Here is a 17,851-nt window from a genome sequence, read left to right on the forward strand (position 1 = left end):
ACAGAGATGTGTGGGGGGGGGGGGGGGGGGATAGAGGGCAGTGGCAGTGGAGCGCAGCAGGAAAGAGGCAGAGCAGTTAGTCAAGACAGATAAGAGAGAGAGGAGCGGGAGGGCGGAGGCGACCCCATTGTGTCTGTGTGTTTACCCTACCGGCAGTTAACTCTGCCCGTCCATCCTCTCACCACCACCTCTGGACCTTTTCCTTTAAAGTTGGCTTCAGTCACCGCCCACCCCGCTGACATCATCGCTATTGTCTCTCTCTGTTTTGGACCTGCTGAAATCCAGCGAGGGGTCATGACTCAGTGATGCATGCAAGGCGCTGCATCGTCCGCAGACTGCTCGTGATGAGATGCAGTGCAGTCTCGCCGAGGCCAGTCAGCACGGCAGCTGCCAGAGCCGCAGCCTCGGAGACCGGCTCTGCAGAACGGTGACGCCTGAGCGCTGGCTCCCGCCCCAGACCCACACCAGATTGAATAGGACAAGTCACAAAAGCCATTACTGGATTTTGTTTCTCAGTGGGGTTTTTTACGCCACATTTCCTCCGATGTAAATCTTCCAGCCATTAAAAGTAATTATGCAAACATGAAATTCCAGCACCTGGCCTTGGCATCCAGGTGCTGTGTATTTTTAAATTTTCCTCCTAACGTTCCACGGAGAGGAAATGGCCCACGGCACGGAAACATGACACTTTGCTTTTCGCAGCAGTGTGAGGAGAATGTGTTTTAGTTTCTTTTAATAACCTTCCCACGATTAAACTTTGGTTAAAAACTTCTTCTGTGAAAAATATCAATAAACAAAGCTCCACATACACTTAGACGGCGCTGTGACACAACGCTGTTTACTCTGTAATGAGTTTGGAACATAATTTACAGTCTTATCTTCTATGAGCAGCAGGGAAAGAAGCAAATTAATGAGCAGAAAATCGACAGAAGACTTTGTGCTTGTTACTCTCACAGCCATCAGAGTCCCTCTGTGTCGGTGTGATGAGTGTGCAAGTCTGGATCAATAAAGTGCTTGACACACCGTAATCAATGAATGGGGATGAAATATTGTCTGTATCTAGGTAAATAGAATGGTCGATTTTTATATAACATGCAAGATATTTACAGCTAGGAAGAAAGCAAAGCTGCTCGTTTTCGGACACATGATATAAACACTGGTTTATTCTCCTGCTAGAAATCGAAGCAGCACCTACATAGAAGTATAAACTGGCCTTCAGTGTTTCCGTTCACGCTCACTGCTCTTGAAGAATCGTTTTCACAGCAGGGAAGCCCCCCTATAGTTTACCTGCACGGCCCCAGACAGACCAGGTTAGAGAACAGCTGGTGAACATAATGAAGCATTTAGCAGTTAAAGAGCCAGACGTTTGCCTCAGGAGCTGGTAGAGGCCAAAACAGAGATAAAAGTCCACATTTATTCTATGTACATTCACCAGCTGGACAGAAAGACGACTCCATATGACGGCTAAAACTGCTTCATATCTGCTGAATGTGTAAACAGGTGCTGGTTAAAAAGTTCATCATATTACAGATTATTGTGTTTAGAGCTCGTTCCTGCTGCCACCAAGTGGTCAGGGCATTGCATGTTAACGTTATGGAGCTTTGTAAAATTACCTCCATTGATAATGTCCCAATGTTTGATGTAGCTGTGCTTCAAGCAGTTGTATGTAGACACATTTATTCTATCAACTCTCACCAGACAGAGTTACTGAACATTTGGCAAGTGAAGAGTAGAAAATATTACTTCAAGTACGTACCCTGCGTAAATAATTTAGCTGTAACTAGACAATTGCAATATGTTCAGCATTTGCAAAGAGGAAAACCATTACAATGCTGAAAGAGAGAAAATGGAGAGCATGAGATTGACTGGTCTGTTTTCCTTCCTGCTGCCATGACACTGGGATTTAATGTCAGTGCCAGCCATACCACCACTCCCCCTGCCAGGGTGTAGTGTGGCCTCTCCACACACACACACATTCAGGAGTGTTCTCAAGCTACAGTATTACAGCAGATTAGTGGTTTTAAGAAGCTTGTTTTGATACCAAACATCAGAGAATTACTAGTTTGTGAAAAAAATGGTGACACAGAGGAAGAGATCTGGGAAATACCCAAACCAGTGGAAGCTGCTGCAGCAACCTGTTGTATTTATGTCACTGCAACATCTCATTCACTTCCCCTTACGTTCTCTGTTTTCATCTTCTCTCTCTCTCTCTCTCTCTCTCTCTCTGATAGTGTCCGCCGTGCCGCAGCTTGACCCGGGTCTTGGTGGAAACGTATCGAGCCGTCAAAGAGTTGGGACAGAAGTTTGAGATCGTGTTTGTGAGCGCTGACAGGTCAGTGGCCAGAACACGAACGGAATTTGTGTTTATCTGACGCACACGTTTGACGTTTGGGTGTAGAATTTAGTGACATCTAGTGGTGAGGTTGCATGTTGCAGCTGAATACCTGTCACCTCACACGTCCCTTCGATACTTGAAACAGAACCTGTGGAAACCTTCAGTTGTCATAAAAACTCAAAAGCTGTTTTGTTTTTCCAGTCTGTACGACTGTAAAAAACATGGCGGCCTCTGTAGGTCCAAATGTAAATATACAGTATTTAAATATATAGGACCCATTCTAGGAATTTTGTTATTTTGTATTCAATTTCTGCCATAGATCCCTTTCACCTATAAATCTTACACACTGGACCTTTGATTGAGATCACCAGGACCACCATTTTGTTGCCTCTGTACCTGTACTCTGTGTAATGAAAATAAATTGAATCCAATCCAATCCAATCCAACACCTGTCTTGTTGCTATTCCTCTGTTCACGTTTTCCCACCTCTCCAGGTCGGAGGAGTCCTTTAAGCAGTACTTCAGCGAGATGCCGTGGTTGGCGGTGCCGTATTCAGATGAGGCTCGAAGATCACGACTCAACAGACTCTACGGGATACAAGGTATATCACAGCCACCGCCCCCTCATGAATGTTGCCTCAGATATTCAAACTGAGAGGAGAGAGGCTCAGTTATGTCACCACCCTGACACAATGACACAGTGACTGACAGCACCGATCGCCCTGCTGCCTGGGGAATGTGGGCCAGTTATCAAGTTTACTGTCTTGTTCGCCCCTCCCTGTGTGCCTCGCTCTTTTCTTCTAATTCTGAGTGTGTGCAGAGGGCTGTGGATGAAGTTAGCAAGAGCCCCCCCCCCCCCCATCCTGCATGCAAAACCCTGCAGTTCATGACGGCCCCCACCTCTGCACTTCAGTCCACATGCGCAGAAAGTATCTCAGTGACTCATGCACCCTGTGTGCTCTTGGACGTGCTTCTGTTATAAGGCTGTTAATAAGGCCTCTAGACTAGAATCAGTATGAAATTGAGAGCCAACAAGAAGGGTGGGCACAGCAGAGGTGAGGTGGACGGTGCTGTAGAGAGATCCGTCACCAGAAAGGCAACAACTGGTCAGAAAAAGATCCACACATCAGAGAAAATCTCAGTGGGAGAGGGATCGGTCTGTGTCATCATTCAGGGAAATGACCTCAACCACCTCCCACACTGTTGCCCACATCCTCCCCTCCCCCTTTTGTCTTCCTCTCACTCCATCCTCACCTCTTTTTTTTTCCTCTTCCCTCTCTAGGTATTCCCACGCTGATTCTGTTGGACGCAGAGGGTCACATGATCACGCGACAGGGCCGTGTGGAGGTGCTGAACGACCCGGAGTGCCGGCTCTTTCCCTGGCACCCTCGGCCCGTGCTGGAGCTCAGCGAGTCCAACGCCGTGCAGCTCCACGAGGGGCCCTGCCTCGTCCTGTTCGTGGGTGAGAAGACGGTGCTTTTGTGACGCAGCCGGCGCAGCCCCACGTGGGGCCACGCTTGGAGCTGCTTGTGCATGAATGAGGTGGCATTTATGTGGAGCAAGTTAAATGTCAGACTCCATGGAAAATTCTTCCCGTGTCGAGAGGTCTGGGGGTCTTTGGGAAATCTTTCTAGAATCTATTTCCATCTATTGATATGCTAATACAGGTGTGAGGACGCAAAATGCAGTGGGTTTGTGAATAACACGGAAGAAGGATTTAGACGTGAAGGGCACTTGTGAGGTCATTATAACACAGGACAATACAGCACCTCAGAGAAGAGGTTGCATAGCGATGACCCTTTAAAATCTGAGACCACCCAGACGTCTCTCAAGGTCAGAGCAGACTGGAAAACAAGATGGAGACCTGTACAGTTTCCATTATCTCTTCTGACTCATCTGACCACCAGTCATCTCACTTCCCTTGCCTTCCATTTCACTCATCTGTGCAATTTTCTTCTCCCAGGTGGCCACTTTTCATAGTTTTAACATCTTCCTTGTGTCTCTCTCTCTCTTTCTCTCTGTCTCCCCTTCAGATGCCGAGGAGGAGGGGGAACTGGAGCCGGCCAAGGAGCTGATTCAACCAATAGCAGAGAAGCTCATGGCAAACTACAAAGACAAGGAGGAGGAGACGCCGCTTTTGTTCTTTGTGGCTGGAGAGGTGAGATAAGCCACTCAAGGCCACTCAAGACCGAGTAAAATACCGTTTCACTCGCACTCGCAGAGCTGTAACTGTGGGATGTTTGTTTTACTGCGCCCGGTAATGTGCTTTAATATCACAAACAGTGCACACAGACTACAATGATAGGGTTATTTATCAGCCCTTAAGATTCTTATACATTATCTTGTAGCATAAACAAACCGATCTGAGGAGAAACCCTGCATCTGGCAGAAGGTAACGCAGGAGATTCAACAGTTGAAAAACAAACGTGTTAGTGCCCTCTAGTGGACTAACACAATACTGATCCAAAGGATTTTTGTGTGATGAATTTGTATTTAAAGTTAACAATAACACACTGTGAACACCGCAACGACGTGGTGTTGATATAGCGTGTTTGCAACCTGATGAGGATTTATACATCCAGTAAACATTAGTATTTGTGTTTCTGACCAACTAGCCTTCTCTCTCTTTCTTTAGGGGGTTGGAAGGGGGGGGGGCTCTTCAGGAGCTAAAGGCTCCATTGTGTACCCCAGCAAGTTGCTAACTTTGTCTGCTGTTGGAGTCTGAGCAGGCAGTGTACAATGGGCCTGACAACCAATATGTTATTTTTCAAAGTTGTATATTGAGAAAGAATAAGATAAGATAAGCTTCTCAGCCTAAATTTACATAAAAATAAAGATGTAATACCATTTAATATTTAATAAACTCATTTTGTAAATTTGAATGAACGCCCTGGCAACGGTCAGAATTCCTTATTCTCTCCTTCCTTCCTTTATTGGGCCTCTTGAACCTTCCAGAGACACTTATCTACTACCCACAATGCATCTGTTTCCCTCCTTTAGTAATGGAAGCAGAAGAATTTCTCTACTCCCTCACACTGGCTCCAAGTCCTCCCTCCATCTCCTGCTGTTTCTCCTCCCTCGTCTTCCCTGTGTGGGACAGACTCTGGCGTTTTCATAACTCATGGTGTTCTGACCTTTCTAGAGCTGGTGGAGTAGGCAGCAGCCGCAACAGCAGAATCAGACATAATTACGAGATTAGCTGCCTCTTCAGTCCCCCCCCCCCCGACTTCCCTTCCTTCCATTTCTCTTTGTGTGGGAGGACAGAGCTGGTTTCTCATCTCACACACCAAAGGCTGTTCTCAGGTTTCGTCTGTGGGCCTGCACGTGTAGCGTCGGTCCAAAGCCACCCCGCCCTCACCTCAGCCTCCAAATGTAATTGTCATTCGCACAAGGAAGAGCTTTTAAGTTTCATGAAAGACGAGTCGACTTGAAGGTGTTTTGTGTTCATCGTCTGTGTGCCAACATGTATTTGACCTGACATGAATGCACAATGTTGCTCTTGTGTAGTGATGGGTTTGCCTTGTTTCCCACATGGCACGTGTGCTAAGCCGGATCCTTTTTACATCCCTGTCACCCAGGTATAATTTCCTGGCTCGTGCTCAACCGGCTATGAAATCCCCAGGTTTCACTTCCAGACAGAGGTCACGGTCAGATATCACTTTCCTGATTCAGGATCTGGGCTCAGACTCCTGCACCTTGGCCCGGGTTTGGCCCTGGTAGTCGCACGCTCCTTGCCAGGCCAGCTGCTGGGTTCTCTGTGTCTATGAGACGGCAGTATGTTGGCAGTCTCTCAGGGGGGACGCCCGGCTGAGCTGACTGACACGGGATCCTCTTACCTTACTGGGAAGAAAAAGGGCCCAGAGTGGTACAGTACAGATTCTTAAATGCAGAATGAAGGATCTTTTGTTCTTTGAGTCCTGCTGTGTACTAGCAGTCGAGTGCAAAGTGAACTTTGTGCAGCGAGCAGCAGCTGGGATTCTGCTCTTCAAAGCTTTGTGTGAGTCCCTGAACAGAACGGTTGCTTTGACTTTGGATCATGAAGAGTTGCATGAACAGGCCAGCACTTCCTCTCAAGCAAATATAATTCAAAACACATTGAGCATGTTGAAAGTGTTTGTTCCTGTTATCATTCTCTGTATTTGCCTTGAAAATACAATTGGTCCTCACTGAGAGGAATCTCTAACTTTGAGATGCATGTAATTACAATCTGTGCTGATATTCCTCACTTCCAGAGGATGAATCTTAATGACTTCTGACACTGAGGGACTTCTGAAATCATTGGTTAAAAATATCCATCAATAGAGAAAAGAATATGCAACCATTTAGATTCCAGGATCTCAAATATGAACATTTGTGTAATTTGTTGATTTGTTGGAGTTTTGGCTGTTGATTGAACAACAACGTTTGCTTTATTGATTTTGGATGTTTTGTTGAAGGAAATAATTGGAGGATCATTTGATAATGAATTAATTTTAGACTTATTTACATTTGAGCCTATAAAATATGAACACTCCTTTTCTTCTGCTGTCATCGGGTCAAACCTTTATTTTGTTCAGTACTTTAACGACTAGAATACCTTTCACATGTCATCATGATTAAATAAAAGTATACTTACATACTGACTTAAGCTGGTGAATATTCTTCTTCAACATCAGTATGGACTAAGTCTGGTGATGCTAATGTTAGTATTTATATCAAAGTTAAGTACAGCCTCACAGAGCCATTAACATCGCATGTAGACTTTAATCTCAATGACTGTGAGTTGACCTTATGATTAAACCTTTAAAAGGAAAATCTGCATTTCATTATTCCTTTTTAACACATTGTTAATGTTTAAAAATGTATTCTAGTGGTTGGATCATGTGGAGTTCAGCAGCTTTTCCTGCTCACATATATAATTTGTGCTTTTTCGCAGTTTATTCTTATCTTTGGTTGGAATTTTTATTTTTTTACCCTCATGCAACTCACGAGATGTTCTTTAGTTCTTCTAATCTGTTTAAATCCCACATCTGCACACGACCTGATGAACCGTTAACTGTCGGGAACATCAGAGGCCGGTGGGCACGTTTGTTATCATTATCAGTTCGGGGCCTCATCGGATGATCAGCGTCTGTGAAATGCCACGGTGCATCAATAATCAGAAAGAGCCTGACATGGCCCAGCAGGTTCCACATGGTAAACACACGCTGAGCCTTATCTCAGCTGAGAGTGCGGTTTACAGCAGAGGGGCCCTTTGTCTGTTTTGTTCTGAGCGGTGCCGCGATGGGAAGGAGGGCGGGGGGGGGGGGGCAGCACCTCAGCCGTTTACACAAGCAAGAGAAGTCAAACAAAACAAGATGCATGTCTTCCTGCGACGGTGGAGAATGAGACGCAGATTACGTCTCCTCACATCGGGGAGGCTGGAAAGGCCACAGCGACAGATTGTTGATTTTTCACTCTTTGTGGTTTCCATGCTCCGTGTGATGATCTGTGATCTACGCTCAGTTTGGCTGCAAGCGAGCATGCAGGGGAAAGGCTTTTATCAGCGAGCAGCATTTCACTCGTAACAGCGTTGTCTTACATCTGTGGGTATTAAGTGATCAATGTATGGTGATTTGCAGCATAATAAACTAAGCTCAGTTCAGAAGGAAGTCAGCCGCCTTCGAGAGAAAATACCACACAGCAACTCATCTGTTCCAGCTGTTTGCAGTTTTGCAAAGAGGAGGGTCACGCACTTCATCTTGGCCTACGTGTCCTTTTTAGGTAGCAGCAACTGCAGCAGCCAAGACGTTCAATGAAGAGCTGATTGTGGGTGTTTGATCTATTTAGCAAGAAAAGCTTCAGATTTTGGGATAAAACGGCAAAGACAGAACAAAGAGGCCCGAGAGGAGGAGGCGCTTGTGTGTTCAGTGTAGCTGGAAATCCATCCCAAGTCGCTGAGTCCCTGACTTTGTTTGGACAAAACTCACACTGGCATATGAATCAGAAACTAACAAGCAGGAACATCAGAGTCACCGCCTCTGTGAGAGAGTCCAGCTCTTTGTTGCAGTGCCACCCTCTGGCCCTTTCGTGTTAGTTCTGCCTCCCTCGACATAATCTCTCCCATATGAAAAATGGTCTTCGGTCTCTGCGAGTCTCGCTCTGAGCCGGCGAGCTGAGCTGAGGGGAAATCAGGTCACGCTGTCATGAGGAACAGCCAATGTCTCCCATGAAAGTAGCTGTGTGCGTTTAATCAGCGAACCGTGTGGCCTGACAAAACACGAACACACGAGATCCGCTAAACTTAGAGAAAATATGCGACAGGAATAATGGATCAGTGTCGGGGAGGGAACGTGGAAACCAGAAGCTCTCACGGCTGAATAATGAAACCTTGCCATTTCTTATTCACTCTCAATAATGAATGATTCCTTGAAGCTTGTTTTTAAAGTTTCTACCTCTGTCCCTGCAAGTGATTCATTTCTGTTGCATCTGGATACAGGAGCTGTTAACCTGACTTCCCCAAGACAGAGGATTTGTGCATCATAGTTTTAGAATCTTTTAATAGAGGAATGTTTTTTTGGGTAATCATTTTCTATTTTATTTGTATCTATAAACTAAATTACACTTAATCTTTGATATTTGTGATTGTACATTATTTTGAAAGTAAATCATTTTTAGTATAATGTTATATTTTGTTAATTGTATAGACATTGTTGTAAATGTCTTAATGAAAATGATTCTGAATGGTGTCTTATATTATTTCGAATTTAATTTGGTGTTGGTTGGCAGGACACCGAGTTTGGAGATTTTTTTCACTTGCAGAAATCTATTTTAAACATCTTCCATCACAATCTCCTGCCCACATGTGCAATGCAAATACTCCGTGATGAGACCTAAATCTTCAGGAAAAGGGAGGGATGTTGTTGGACCCACCACCGGCTTCCTTCCTGTCTTTCCACACTGCAGGATGTGTGACTATGCCTCCGGGAAGGAGAGTTTCATGTTCTCATTGCCGTCCTAATTTTTTCACACCTAAAGCCACTCGGAGCTGATGAGCAACAGAGAAATGTGTCATTCAGAGCGTCGGTCTGTTTAAATCCCATGTATTTTAAAAACATGGATTATAAAACAAAGGTTCCCACGTATATTAAAGTTCTCCCACGCCAGGAACTGAACCCCGTCGCTCATAAACCTCCTGCTTCTTTTTCAGGGACATTTACAGGAACCTAATGTCCCTGTTAAAATGGTTCTTTTGGTAGTTTTTCCATTGTTGAGGATTAAAGATGGGGGATGTCATATTCATTGATGTTCGATTACTGAAGCCAAAGAGCTTTCAAACAGCCGCTGTCACATCATGTGATCTCACTGTATTCTTTTTTCCTCTGTGACCACAGGATGACATGAGCGACTCCCTGCGGGACTACACTAACCTCCCCGAGGCCGCACCTCTGCTCACCATCCTGGACATGTCGGCGCGCGCCAAGTACGTCCGCGACGTGGAGGAGATCACGCCGGCCGAGGTGGAGCAGTTTGTCAACGACTTCCTGGGTGAAAAGCTCAAACCAGAGCCCATCTGAAGAGGACGTCTGAATATAAATGGGACACACTATATTGGGACTCACTCCATCATCGAACCCTGACCTGTTGCTACGCCCCCCCACTCCTCCCCCCCAGCCTCCCACTGTCTCTCTCTGCCCCCCCCCCCTCCTGACTCTGTCAGACTCTTAGAGAGATGTCTCACTTTTTACTGACATTTTAACATTTTTTTTTAGACATGTTCCCTCTTTTCATGGAGTCCTCTCTTTCTCCTGTGGTGCCTTGCATTGACTTTAGTCCCTACAGTAATATATATATGGAGATTCTGTTGTTTTCTTTTTCTTTTGGCCTCAAGAAAAGTATTTGTATTTTTTTTTCAAACTGTAGCGTTTCTAGAGAAAAACAGAGAATTACCCAATGGACCTATTCTTCAGCTGATTCTTTGCTTCCTTATTGTTATGTCTGCAAGATCCATGTTACTTTTGGTTTTTGAATGATGTTGAGAAAGAAAAATGCATTTTTACAGTTGTGATTCATATGTATGCTTAGTGCAAATGTGGTAAACCTCAGTCGGATGTAGCCGTAAGCCCTCAGGGCCGTATTCTAAACAAACTACAACAGTCTGACAGGTTTCACATAAAGATCACGTTGCTTGTTACAGAACAGTGACTGGTGTTTTTAAACCCTCTGTGTCTTGTTTGTGTGTGTGTGTGTGTCATGATGTGAGTGAACGTCATCTCTAGCCAGTTGTAAATGGTGGTTCTCATCTCAAAGTCATTACGAGGATTTTCTGTGAAGATCCTGTGATGAAAAGGGCCCGGGGGGGTTTTCCTGGAGGCACAAAAATGGCATTTTAGAAAAGTGTTGAATGTATAAATCCCTCTTTTCTGTTACTTCAGTCACGACTTCTCACACTCCCATTAAAAAATTCACTGCCAAGCACTGAGTTCTGTTCCTGTTAAGTTCTATCAATAAAGTTAGATCTTGGATATGTAAAAAATAAACATTCAGCTCATTTGTTAGAAGTGTTAAAAAAATTGTCATGGCCTCAAAGATGCAGATGTTGCATTTATTATTGCAGAGGGCAGGTAGATGGTATTCTAAACTTCCGCTGAAATGGAAACTTTAACACTTTGTATACAAGTGAAGCGAGTTCTGCATATTTGAGAATGTGGCTGCAAAGACCAACATGGTGAGTAAATGGACTCTGTTTGTTCTACGCTTTTGAAGTCGTATCCACTTTATAGTACAAGTCACATTAACCTTCTCAAGCACATGTCAAGCCCAAGGACACTTTGAGTTGCAGACTGGAGGAGACCGGGGGGGTTACAGCCAGCGGACGAACCGTTCTACCTCCTGGGCCCCCCAAAATCAAATCAAATCAAATCTGTTTCCTTTTATATTCATGCTCAATCAGATCTTTAAATAACGTCATTAATTTGGTTCCAGCCTTTTCAAAAAATAACTTGATGTGATTTCCAAATGAAATCCATGATTGCAATTCAGTGTTTTATTATTAGCAGAGCACTATGTGGGTGGTATGGACACACAATGTTATTTACAGGGAACTTCACGGTAGCTGCCCCTCAGCTTTAGTTTTCCATTTCCTTCCAGATTGGATGAGTTTTAACAGCTGCTTCCTGCCTTCAAACAAAAGGATGCTGGCGGCCATGGCTGAATTCAAGCTGTCCACATCAGGAACGATGGGAACAAAGAGCCTCTGACCTCCCGTTTTCTCAGCCAACTCCAACGCTTCCAGACTCAGACCGTTCGTCTCGCCGCCAATCACAAGAGCAGTGGGACTCTGAGCCCAGCTCTCATGGTACGGCTTGGCGTCCACTCTGGGGAGTGAAAGTCCCTCGTCCTCAGAGTCCGAGTCAGTGTCGTATTCCTCAAGGCGCATGTCACTGTGGCTACGCCTGGTGCTGACCCAGCCATAGTCTCCTGCTTTTGAGGGTTTGTGGGAGACGTTAGCTTCCAGATCTTCTGTTTCTCTGCTTCTGTCAGGGCCACAGCCGCTGTCGGCCACCTGGACAGTCACACGTTTTGGGAGATGGTCTTCAACAGCATCCCAGCTCAGATTGGGATAGATGGGAAGTCGGAAATGTGCTCCCATTGCCGCACGCAGGACTTTAGGCTCCCAAGCATCAACACAACCTGTTGGTGGAAAAATAAATAAACGTGAAAAGAAGCGTTGGCATGTTCTATTAGGTGACCTGCACTGAGAACATCCTATCTCCTACCTTTCGTGAGCAGGACATTATGGCATCCAGCAGCAGCAGCACATCGCAGCATCGTCCCGAGGTTGCCTGGGTCTCGGACATTGTCGCATATCAGGGACAGCGGCACTGAATGGCCTTTATTTGCGAAGTTTAGCCTTGATGGGTCCGGAAGAGAAAATATGGCTGCAGAGGAGGAGAAATCCATCAACAACAAAAACAAAGTATCTGAGCTTCATAATGAACCAACAAAAAAAAGATGGGACTCGTACCGATCACCCCCTGTGGAGCCACGAGGTCGGACCAGATCTTGATTTCCTCGAACTTGACTTTGACCAGCGTGGCCCTCTTCAGCTTGTCTAGGGGCAGCTCTCGGAGCCGATCCAGGGTGCTGAAGAACACCATCTGCGGGTTGGCACCAGCATCCAGGGCGTCGCAGATCAGACGCCGGCCCTCCAGGAGGATCTTACCCTGGTGCTCTCGAAAGGTCCTGGAACGAGCGACGCTCACTAACCTCCTGCAAAACAGACGAGGGGAGAGACAGTGTAGTGAGATGCACTGAATACTTATAAGTACCATTTTGGAAATATTGGACATCATGAAAACACTAAAACATACACAAATTACAAATGTTAACTGGGAAAAAATAGCTTAGCACTTATCACTAATATTTAGCCATTAAGATAATTTACCCCAAGAAAAATAAGTATTTTCGTGCTGTAGTAGGTTCGCTATCTTGGTGGTTATTTTAATCTAAAACAATAAATCATAACTTATTCACACCAACCAGACTTTTTCCTTTAGTCAATATTGATTTAGATATTGAACAGGTCTGTCATCCTCCATTGTGGAGCCTGGTTCTTGTTTTCACCTTATATTTATTTTTCATTTAACCAAATATCTTTAGTTTTTCCATGTTGCGAGTTAATTTCACACAGAAAACATTTGTAAATGTCATGATTTCATCATAGGAGAAATCTAAGACAACAACCAACAGTTATTTTCCTTATCAGAACAGCTGCCACCTTTAATAACTGATTTATTGTTCAGTGAATAAATAGTCTGTCATTATTTCCTGTAGCTCAATTTAAATGAATAGGTGAAGGTGACATCTGAGAAAGTACTTGAGATTTATTTTTGGTATTTTTATCACTTATCTGAATGTTTCTCTCAAAAAAGTATTAATCAGCTGGTGTGGGAGGTAAACTGGGGGGTCAATGAGGACCCAGTTCATTCCCACAATGCAGCTGTTGCTCTCCTGTTTCCCACCTGATGTGAGGGGATTGTCCTGGGATCACTGGGAGTTGTGATCACTGGGAGTTATGCAGATCTCTCACTTACGCCAGTCTCTTGTCTCCAGGAGCAGCTCTCTCGAAGCGCACGTCATCGACCAGGTCCTCACTGACAGACACAGGAGGCTCGTTCCTCCTGGTTCTGACGGAGCCTCTGTCCTCATGATGCTCTGCTGCTGCTGTGACCTTCACCTCCTTCATGTTCTTCTCCACCTCCGTCTTCGCCCTCCTCTCATGCTGATCTTCAGACCGGGGCAGTGGCCTCGTCTTCGGCCCTGGATCCTCCTCCGCGTCGGGGAACAGGACTCGGACCGGTTTCCTCCTCAGCCCGCGGACATATCGTTTAGATGTCACAGCGGCTCCGCAGCCTCTGGTTAGAAAAGCGGTTTGTTCTCTGGAGACAAGAAGCATCACGTTCCTCATGTAGGCTGCCATTTCTCCTTCTTCTTCTCCGAGTGTTTACGACGGCTGGCATCCAAGGTTACTCATTACTGCCACTTATAGGCCCGAGTTATATCTTCACCTTAAATCCGTTCTGTCCAGTCGGTAAGGTAAAAACAGGCACGTGCACAGACAGACCCCTAGTGGTGCTCAAGCACTGGCCCCTTTGCCCAGGATGAGAAGAGTGGCACCAATTATTTCTTCATTCATCAATATTTAAGAATAGAAATTACTCTCCCTGTCATCATTGATGATTGCTGGTTGTACATCAAATTGTCCTTGAAGGATATTAAAGATTTTCTTTTATGGACAACTTTGGTTAATCACAAGCTGCACAACCCAAGGTAGAGCAGCAGAGGAACCCAGCAGCCAGCAGGGGGCAGCCTCAGGACATCACAGCAGACTGTGATTCTTGTAAGGCGTAAGACAAGGTTGGAAGAGTGCTGGGTTATTCTCTAACAATAGGTTTTTAAAGTATGTTAAATCATCCAGTATCTAAAAGCCAAAAATACAAAAGTAACTTTTAAGTAAGGCTGTCAAATATATGTAGTAAAGTAGAAAATATTTTATATTTGTCTGTGCACGTGCCTGGTAAAAAATATAAATAAAGTTTCATTCACAAATCCAATCACATGACACTGAAACATAGATTTAATGTGTTTCATTTAGAATTTCTGTATTTTTTTCCAAGCCCTGAAACTCATGGAAAACAAGCCTTTGTCCTTTTAACTTCGATTAAATTAGTTAGCTTTTTTTTTTGTTTATTTGTTAATTTATATTTATTCATTATATGTTAAAAAAATCTAAATTTCAATTTTGTTTCTACCTTTCATTTACTCATACAGCTGCACCGGTCCCTTATATTGTATGTTAATATCAGCGCATTTTCCTTGTAATATTTGAACATTGTATCAACTTCCTCCTTTGAGCTCTGCCTCCATCATTAAGAAAATCTTAACATTATCCAAGGCACTGATATACTGTACACAAAGATAAGTACAAGTACATGTAAGTACAAGTGCATTCAAGTACAAGTACATTCGAGTACAAATATAAGACACATCTGGATTATATATAATTCTTGTTTTATTTATGAAAACAAAATATTCCATAATAATTTCAGCTCCTATGAACCGTTGAATCAGAAGATGACTTCGTGGTTTGCACCGTTTCTTCTGTATATCAGAACTGCACCAGCACAACAACCAATACTTAGCGCCACCTGCTGGGGAATTTTCAATACTATATTTTTACATATCTACCAATAATCCAGATTCTTGGAGAATTTAGACAAAAATTAATTATAACAAAGTAGAGTTCACTGCTCCTCCATTTAATGTTACCTCCTCTTATTTGCTTCACTTTAAGCTGCAGTTGCTCCAACGTGTAATCTCGCGAGAGGGTGAGACTATACCTTGGGTGATACCACTATCCTGAAAGATAGGGGTGGTAAACTTAGTTATATTAGTTTTTAAATGTTATAATAACTCTTGGTGCTTATTCTTAGCCATATAACAACATTTTAATTAACAATGTTTAATATAATTATATAATATACAAGAGTTATGTGTGCAGTTGTAAATTTCTGGTGTTTACTCATTGATATTTTACCTTTATCCCAATCGACGGCAGAGAACTCTACCATCCAGGAAGCTTAATCGCGCGCTGCACAGGCTCGACCAGCAGCTCAGATATTATAATACATTAAGACGTTTAGATTCAAAACATGGCTTCAAGACGAGCGCTGCATTTCGTCTTCAAAGTTGGCGACAGGACCAAAACAGCCACGTTCTACCGAGATGTTCTGGGCATGAAGGTGCGTTTCTCTGGCGACTGGAGCCAGGGATGAACTTTGGACCTGTTGTAAAACAAAGCAGCTGCTTATTACTTTTATCACTGAAACGGATGCAATGAATGTGTTTTATTTATCTATTGTAGGTGTTACGCCATGAGGAGTTTGAAGAAGGCTGCAAAGCAACTTGCAATGGGTGGATATGAGACACCTTAAACTAACTTTGTACTGATACATCATGCAGAGCAGCTGAGATCTTAATACTGACCCTGCTCTCATCCTGCATCCACACAGACCCTACGATGGGAAGTGGAGCAAGACGATGGTTGGCTTCGGTCCAGAGGAGGACCATTTTGTAGCTGAGCTGACCTACAACTACGGGGTGGGAGAGTATCAGCTTGGCACTGACTTCCTGGTGGGTGAGCGTTCATCAAGACACTGCACAGAATATACATGTCACACAAGCCTAGAAAAACATATATGTTGTCTTCCACGTGTTTGCTTCAGGGCCTCACTGTTCAGTCCAGCCAAGCTGTCAGCAATGCCAAGCGTCTGGGGTGGCCCCTCACTGAGGTGGGGGAGGCTCTGTATCTGACCCAGGCTCCAGGAGGGTATCACTTCTACCTGCTGGACAAGGAGCAGCCTCCTAGTGGTAAGTGATAGTATGATAATATACAATAGTAATAATTACCTTTCCAAACCCAGTTGCAAAGTATTTTACTGCATAAATAATGAGTTTTGTAAGCATTAATCTGAAAGACATAAAGGAGAACACAGGCATTTCTTTACTCTCTGGTCATTGAAGATTTGTATGCATTTTGTAGCACTCTTACCTCTTTGGTTGATCACATGACCAGTAAGCTTTGATCATTGGTTCCCAGACCCTGTGCTGAAGGTTTGTCTCGGAGTATCAGACCTCCAGAGGTCAACGCACTACTGGACCACGCTCTTAGGAATGAAAGTGATGGACAAGAATCAGGAAAAGAAAACGGTGCTGATGGGATTCGCAGACACGCAAGTGAGTCACGTATCGACATTTCTTGAAGAAGAATAGTAAATACACTGTTTTGTATTGTGTATTTCATATTTTTGTGTTGATGATGGATTTTAATTTGCATGTTTGTTGTTTTGTAGTGCAAACTAGAGCTTCGGGACATCAGTGGAACAGTGGATCATGGAACAGCATTTGGGAGGATAGCGTTTTCATGCCCACAGGAGCAAGTAAGACATTGCTACATCAATAAATCCTTGTGTTTGTCAATTCATTCATTGTTATCATTTAACAAATATAATACATATTATTTACATCCATCAGCTGCCTGACATTGAAGCCTTGATGAAAAAAGAAAATCAGAAGATTCTCACTCCATTAGTCAGCCTGGACACTCCTGGAAAAGCCACAGTAGAAGTGGTGATCTTGGCTGACCCAGTAAGTGCATCACCTGAAACATGTTGCTGTCATCATGGGATGTGAGTCTCAGTTTAAGATTTCAATGCAAAATGTCTCTTTCAGGACAGTCATGAGATTTGCTTCGTGGGAGATGAGGCGTTCAGGGAGCTGTCCACGGTGGACCCCAAAGGAAATGACCTCCTGGACAAGGTTGGCGTTTCTCAAATGTTTTACTTTTCCAGATTTAATATGCAACACAACATTCACACGTGTCTGTGTTTGAACTTGTTTGCAGGCGATGGCTGAAGATAAAAGTGACGAGTGGTTTGCCAAGCACAACAGACAGAAAGCTGCAGCGTGAGATGATGGACACGGTGCATCGTCAAATGACTCAGCAGTTCGCACGATGAAGAGATGCCGCATGAGGCTCTTGTAGCATGTAACTTATTATCATGTTAATTTAAGTATGCTGCAGCCAGCCCTGTGCGATTTATTTCCCCCTTGACGAACTCCACATTGCACATATTGCACCGACAACATTTGAACTTGCTGGAAATTTTTGTAATAAAAATTGTTGCAATCATTTAATGGAACTTATTCGAAAAAATGATCTTGGTGTGCTGAGTCTACTTGCTTTATACACTCATTCATAAAGTATCATGCAGCTGCAATGGTTTAGTCATGTGGTGGAGTTACATTGAATATATGTAAAATCAAATAATGTCACATTTGCTCGAAATAAACCAGTTCTTAAACTTTTCATCTTTTGTTTTGATGTTGGTTTGTGGTGATGGATGATCGTGGACTATGATGATGACTCACATACTCCACCATTACTGACAATGACTCCTCAATTAATGTATCACTGCTGCTCCCTTCATCTGTATCA

The 17,851-nt window shown here is 43.9% G+C and overlaps 3 protein-coding genes across 3 annotated transcripts in view; 2 read left to right on the forward strand and 1 right to left on the reverse strand.

Annotated features, from left to right (window-relative positions):
• Positions 1 to 10,774, forward strand: part of nxn (nucleoredoxin) — a 55,407-nt gene extending 44,633 nt beyond the window's left edge. Inside the window, exons 4-8 of the mRNA XM_062386469.1 lie at positions 2,232 to 2,332; positions 2,830 to 2,936; positions 3,617 to 3,796; positions 4,368 to 4,492; positions 9,687 to 10,774. Of these exons, the coding sequence (XP_062242453.1) occupies positions 2,232 to 2,332; positions 2,830 to 2,936; positions 3,617 to 3,796; positions 4,368 to 4,492; positions 9,687 to 9,869 (696 nt within the window). The 3' untranslated portion in view covers positions 9,870 to 10,774. The remainder of the gene's footprint in view (positions 1 to 2,231; positions 2,333 to 2,829; positions 2,937 to 3,616; positions 3,797 to 4,367; positions 4,493 to 9,686) is intronic.
• A 545-nt stretch (positions 10,775 to 11,319) lies between these two features.
• Positions 11,320 to 13,992, reverse strand: mrm3a (mitochondrial rRNA methyltransferase 3a). Its single transcript, XM_062386468.1, has 4 exons — positions 13,389 to 13,992; positions 12,320 to 12,564; positions 12,072 to 12,233; positions 11,320 to 11,985 (listed from the first exon to the last, which is right to left on the reverse strand). Exons 1-4 carry the CDS (start codon positions 13,772 to 13,774, stop codon positions 11,399 to 11,401), a joined length of 1,380 nt encoding a protein of 459 aa, XP_062242452.1. The 5' UTR covers positions 13,775 to 13,992; the 3' UTR covers positions 11,320 to 11,398.
• Positions 13,993 to 15,412: 1,420 nt separating this feature from the next.
• glod4 (glyoxalase domain containing 4) lies at positions 15,413 to 17,722 on the forward strand. Its single transcript, XM_062386617.1, has 9 exons — positions 15,413 to 15,596; positions 15,719 to 15,768; positions 15,867 to 15,987; positions 16,080 to 16,224; positions 16,454 to 16,590; positions 16,707 to 16,793; positions 16,888 to 17,001; positions 17,086 to 17,172; positions 17,258 to 17,722. The coding sequence occupies exons 1-9, from the start codon at positions 15,507 to 15,509 to the stop codon at positions 17,321 to 17,323; spliced, it is 897 nt and encodes a 298-aa protein (XP_062242601.1). The 5' UTR covers positions 15,413 to 15,506; the 3' UTR covers positions 17,324 to 17,722.
• The last annotated feature ends 129 nt before the right edge of the window (positions 17,723 to 17,851 follow it).

The sequence above is a fragment of the Platichthys flesus genome, chromosome 4 (assembly GCF_949316205.1).
Source record: "Platichthys flesus chromosome 4, fPlaFle2.1, whole genome shotgun sequence".
NCBI classification, from domain to species: Eukaryota; Metazoa; Chordata; class Actinopteri; order Pleuronectiformes; family Pleuronectidae; genus Platichthys; species Platichthys flesus.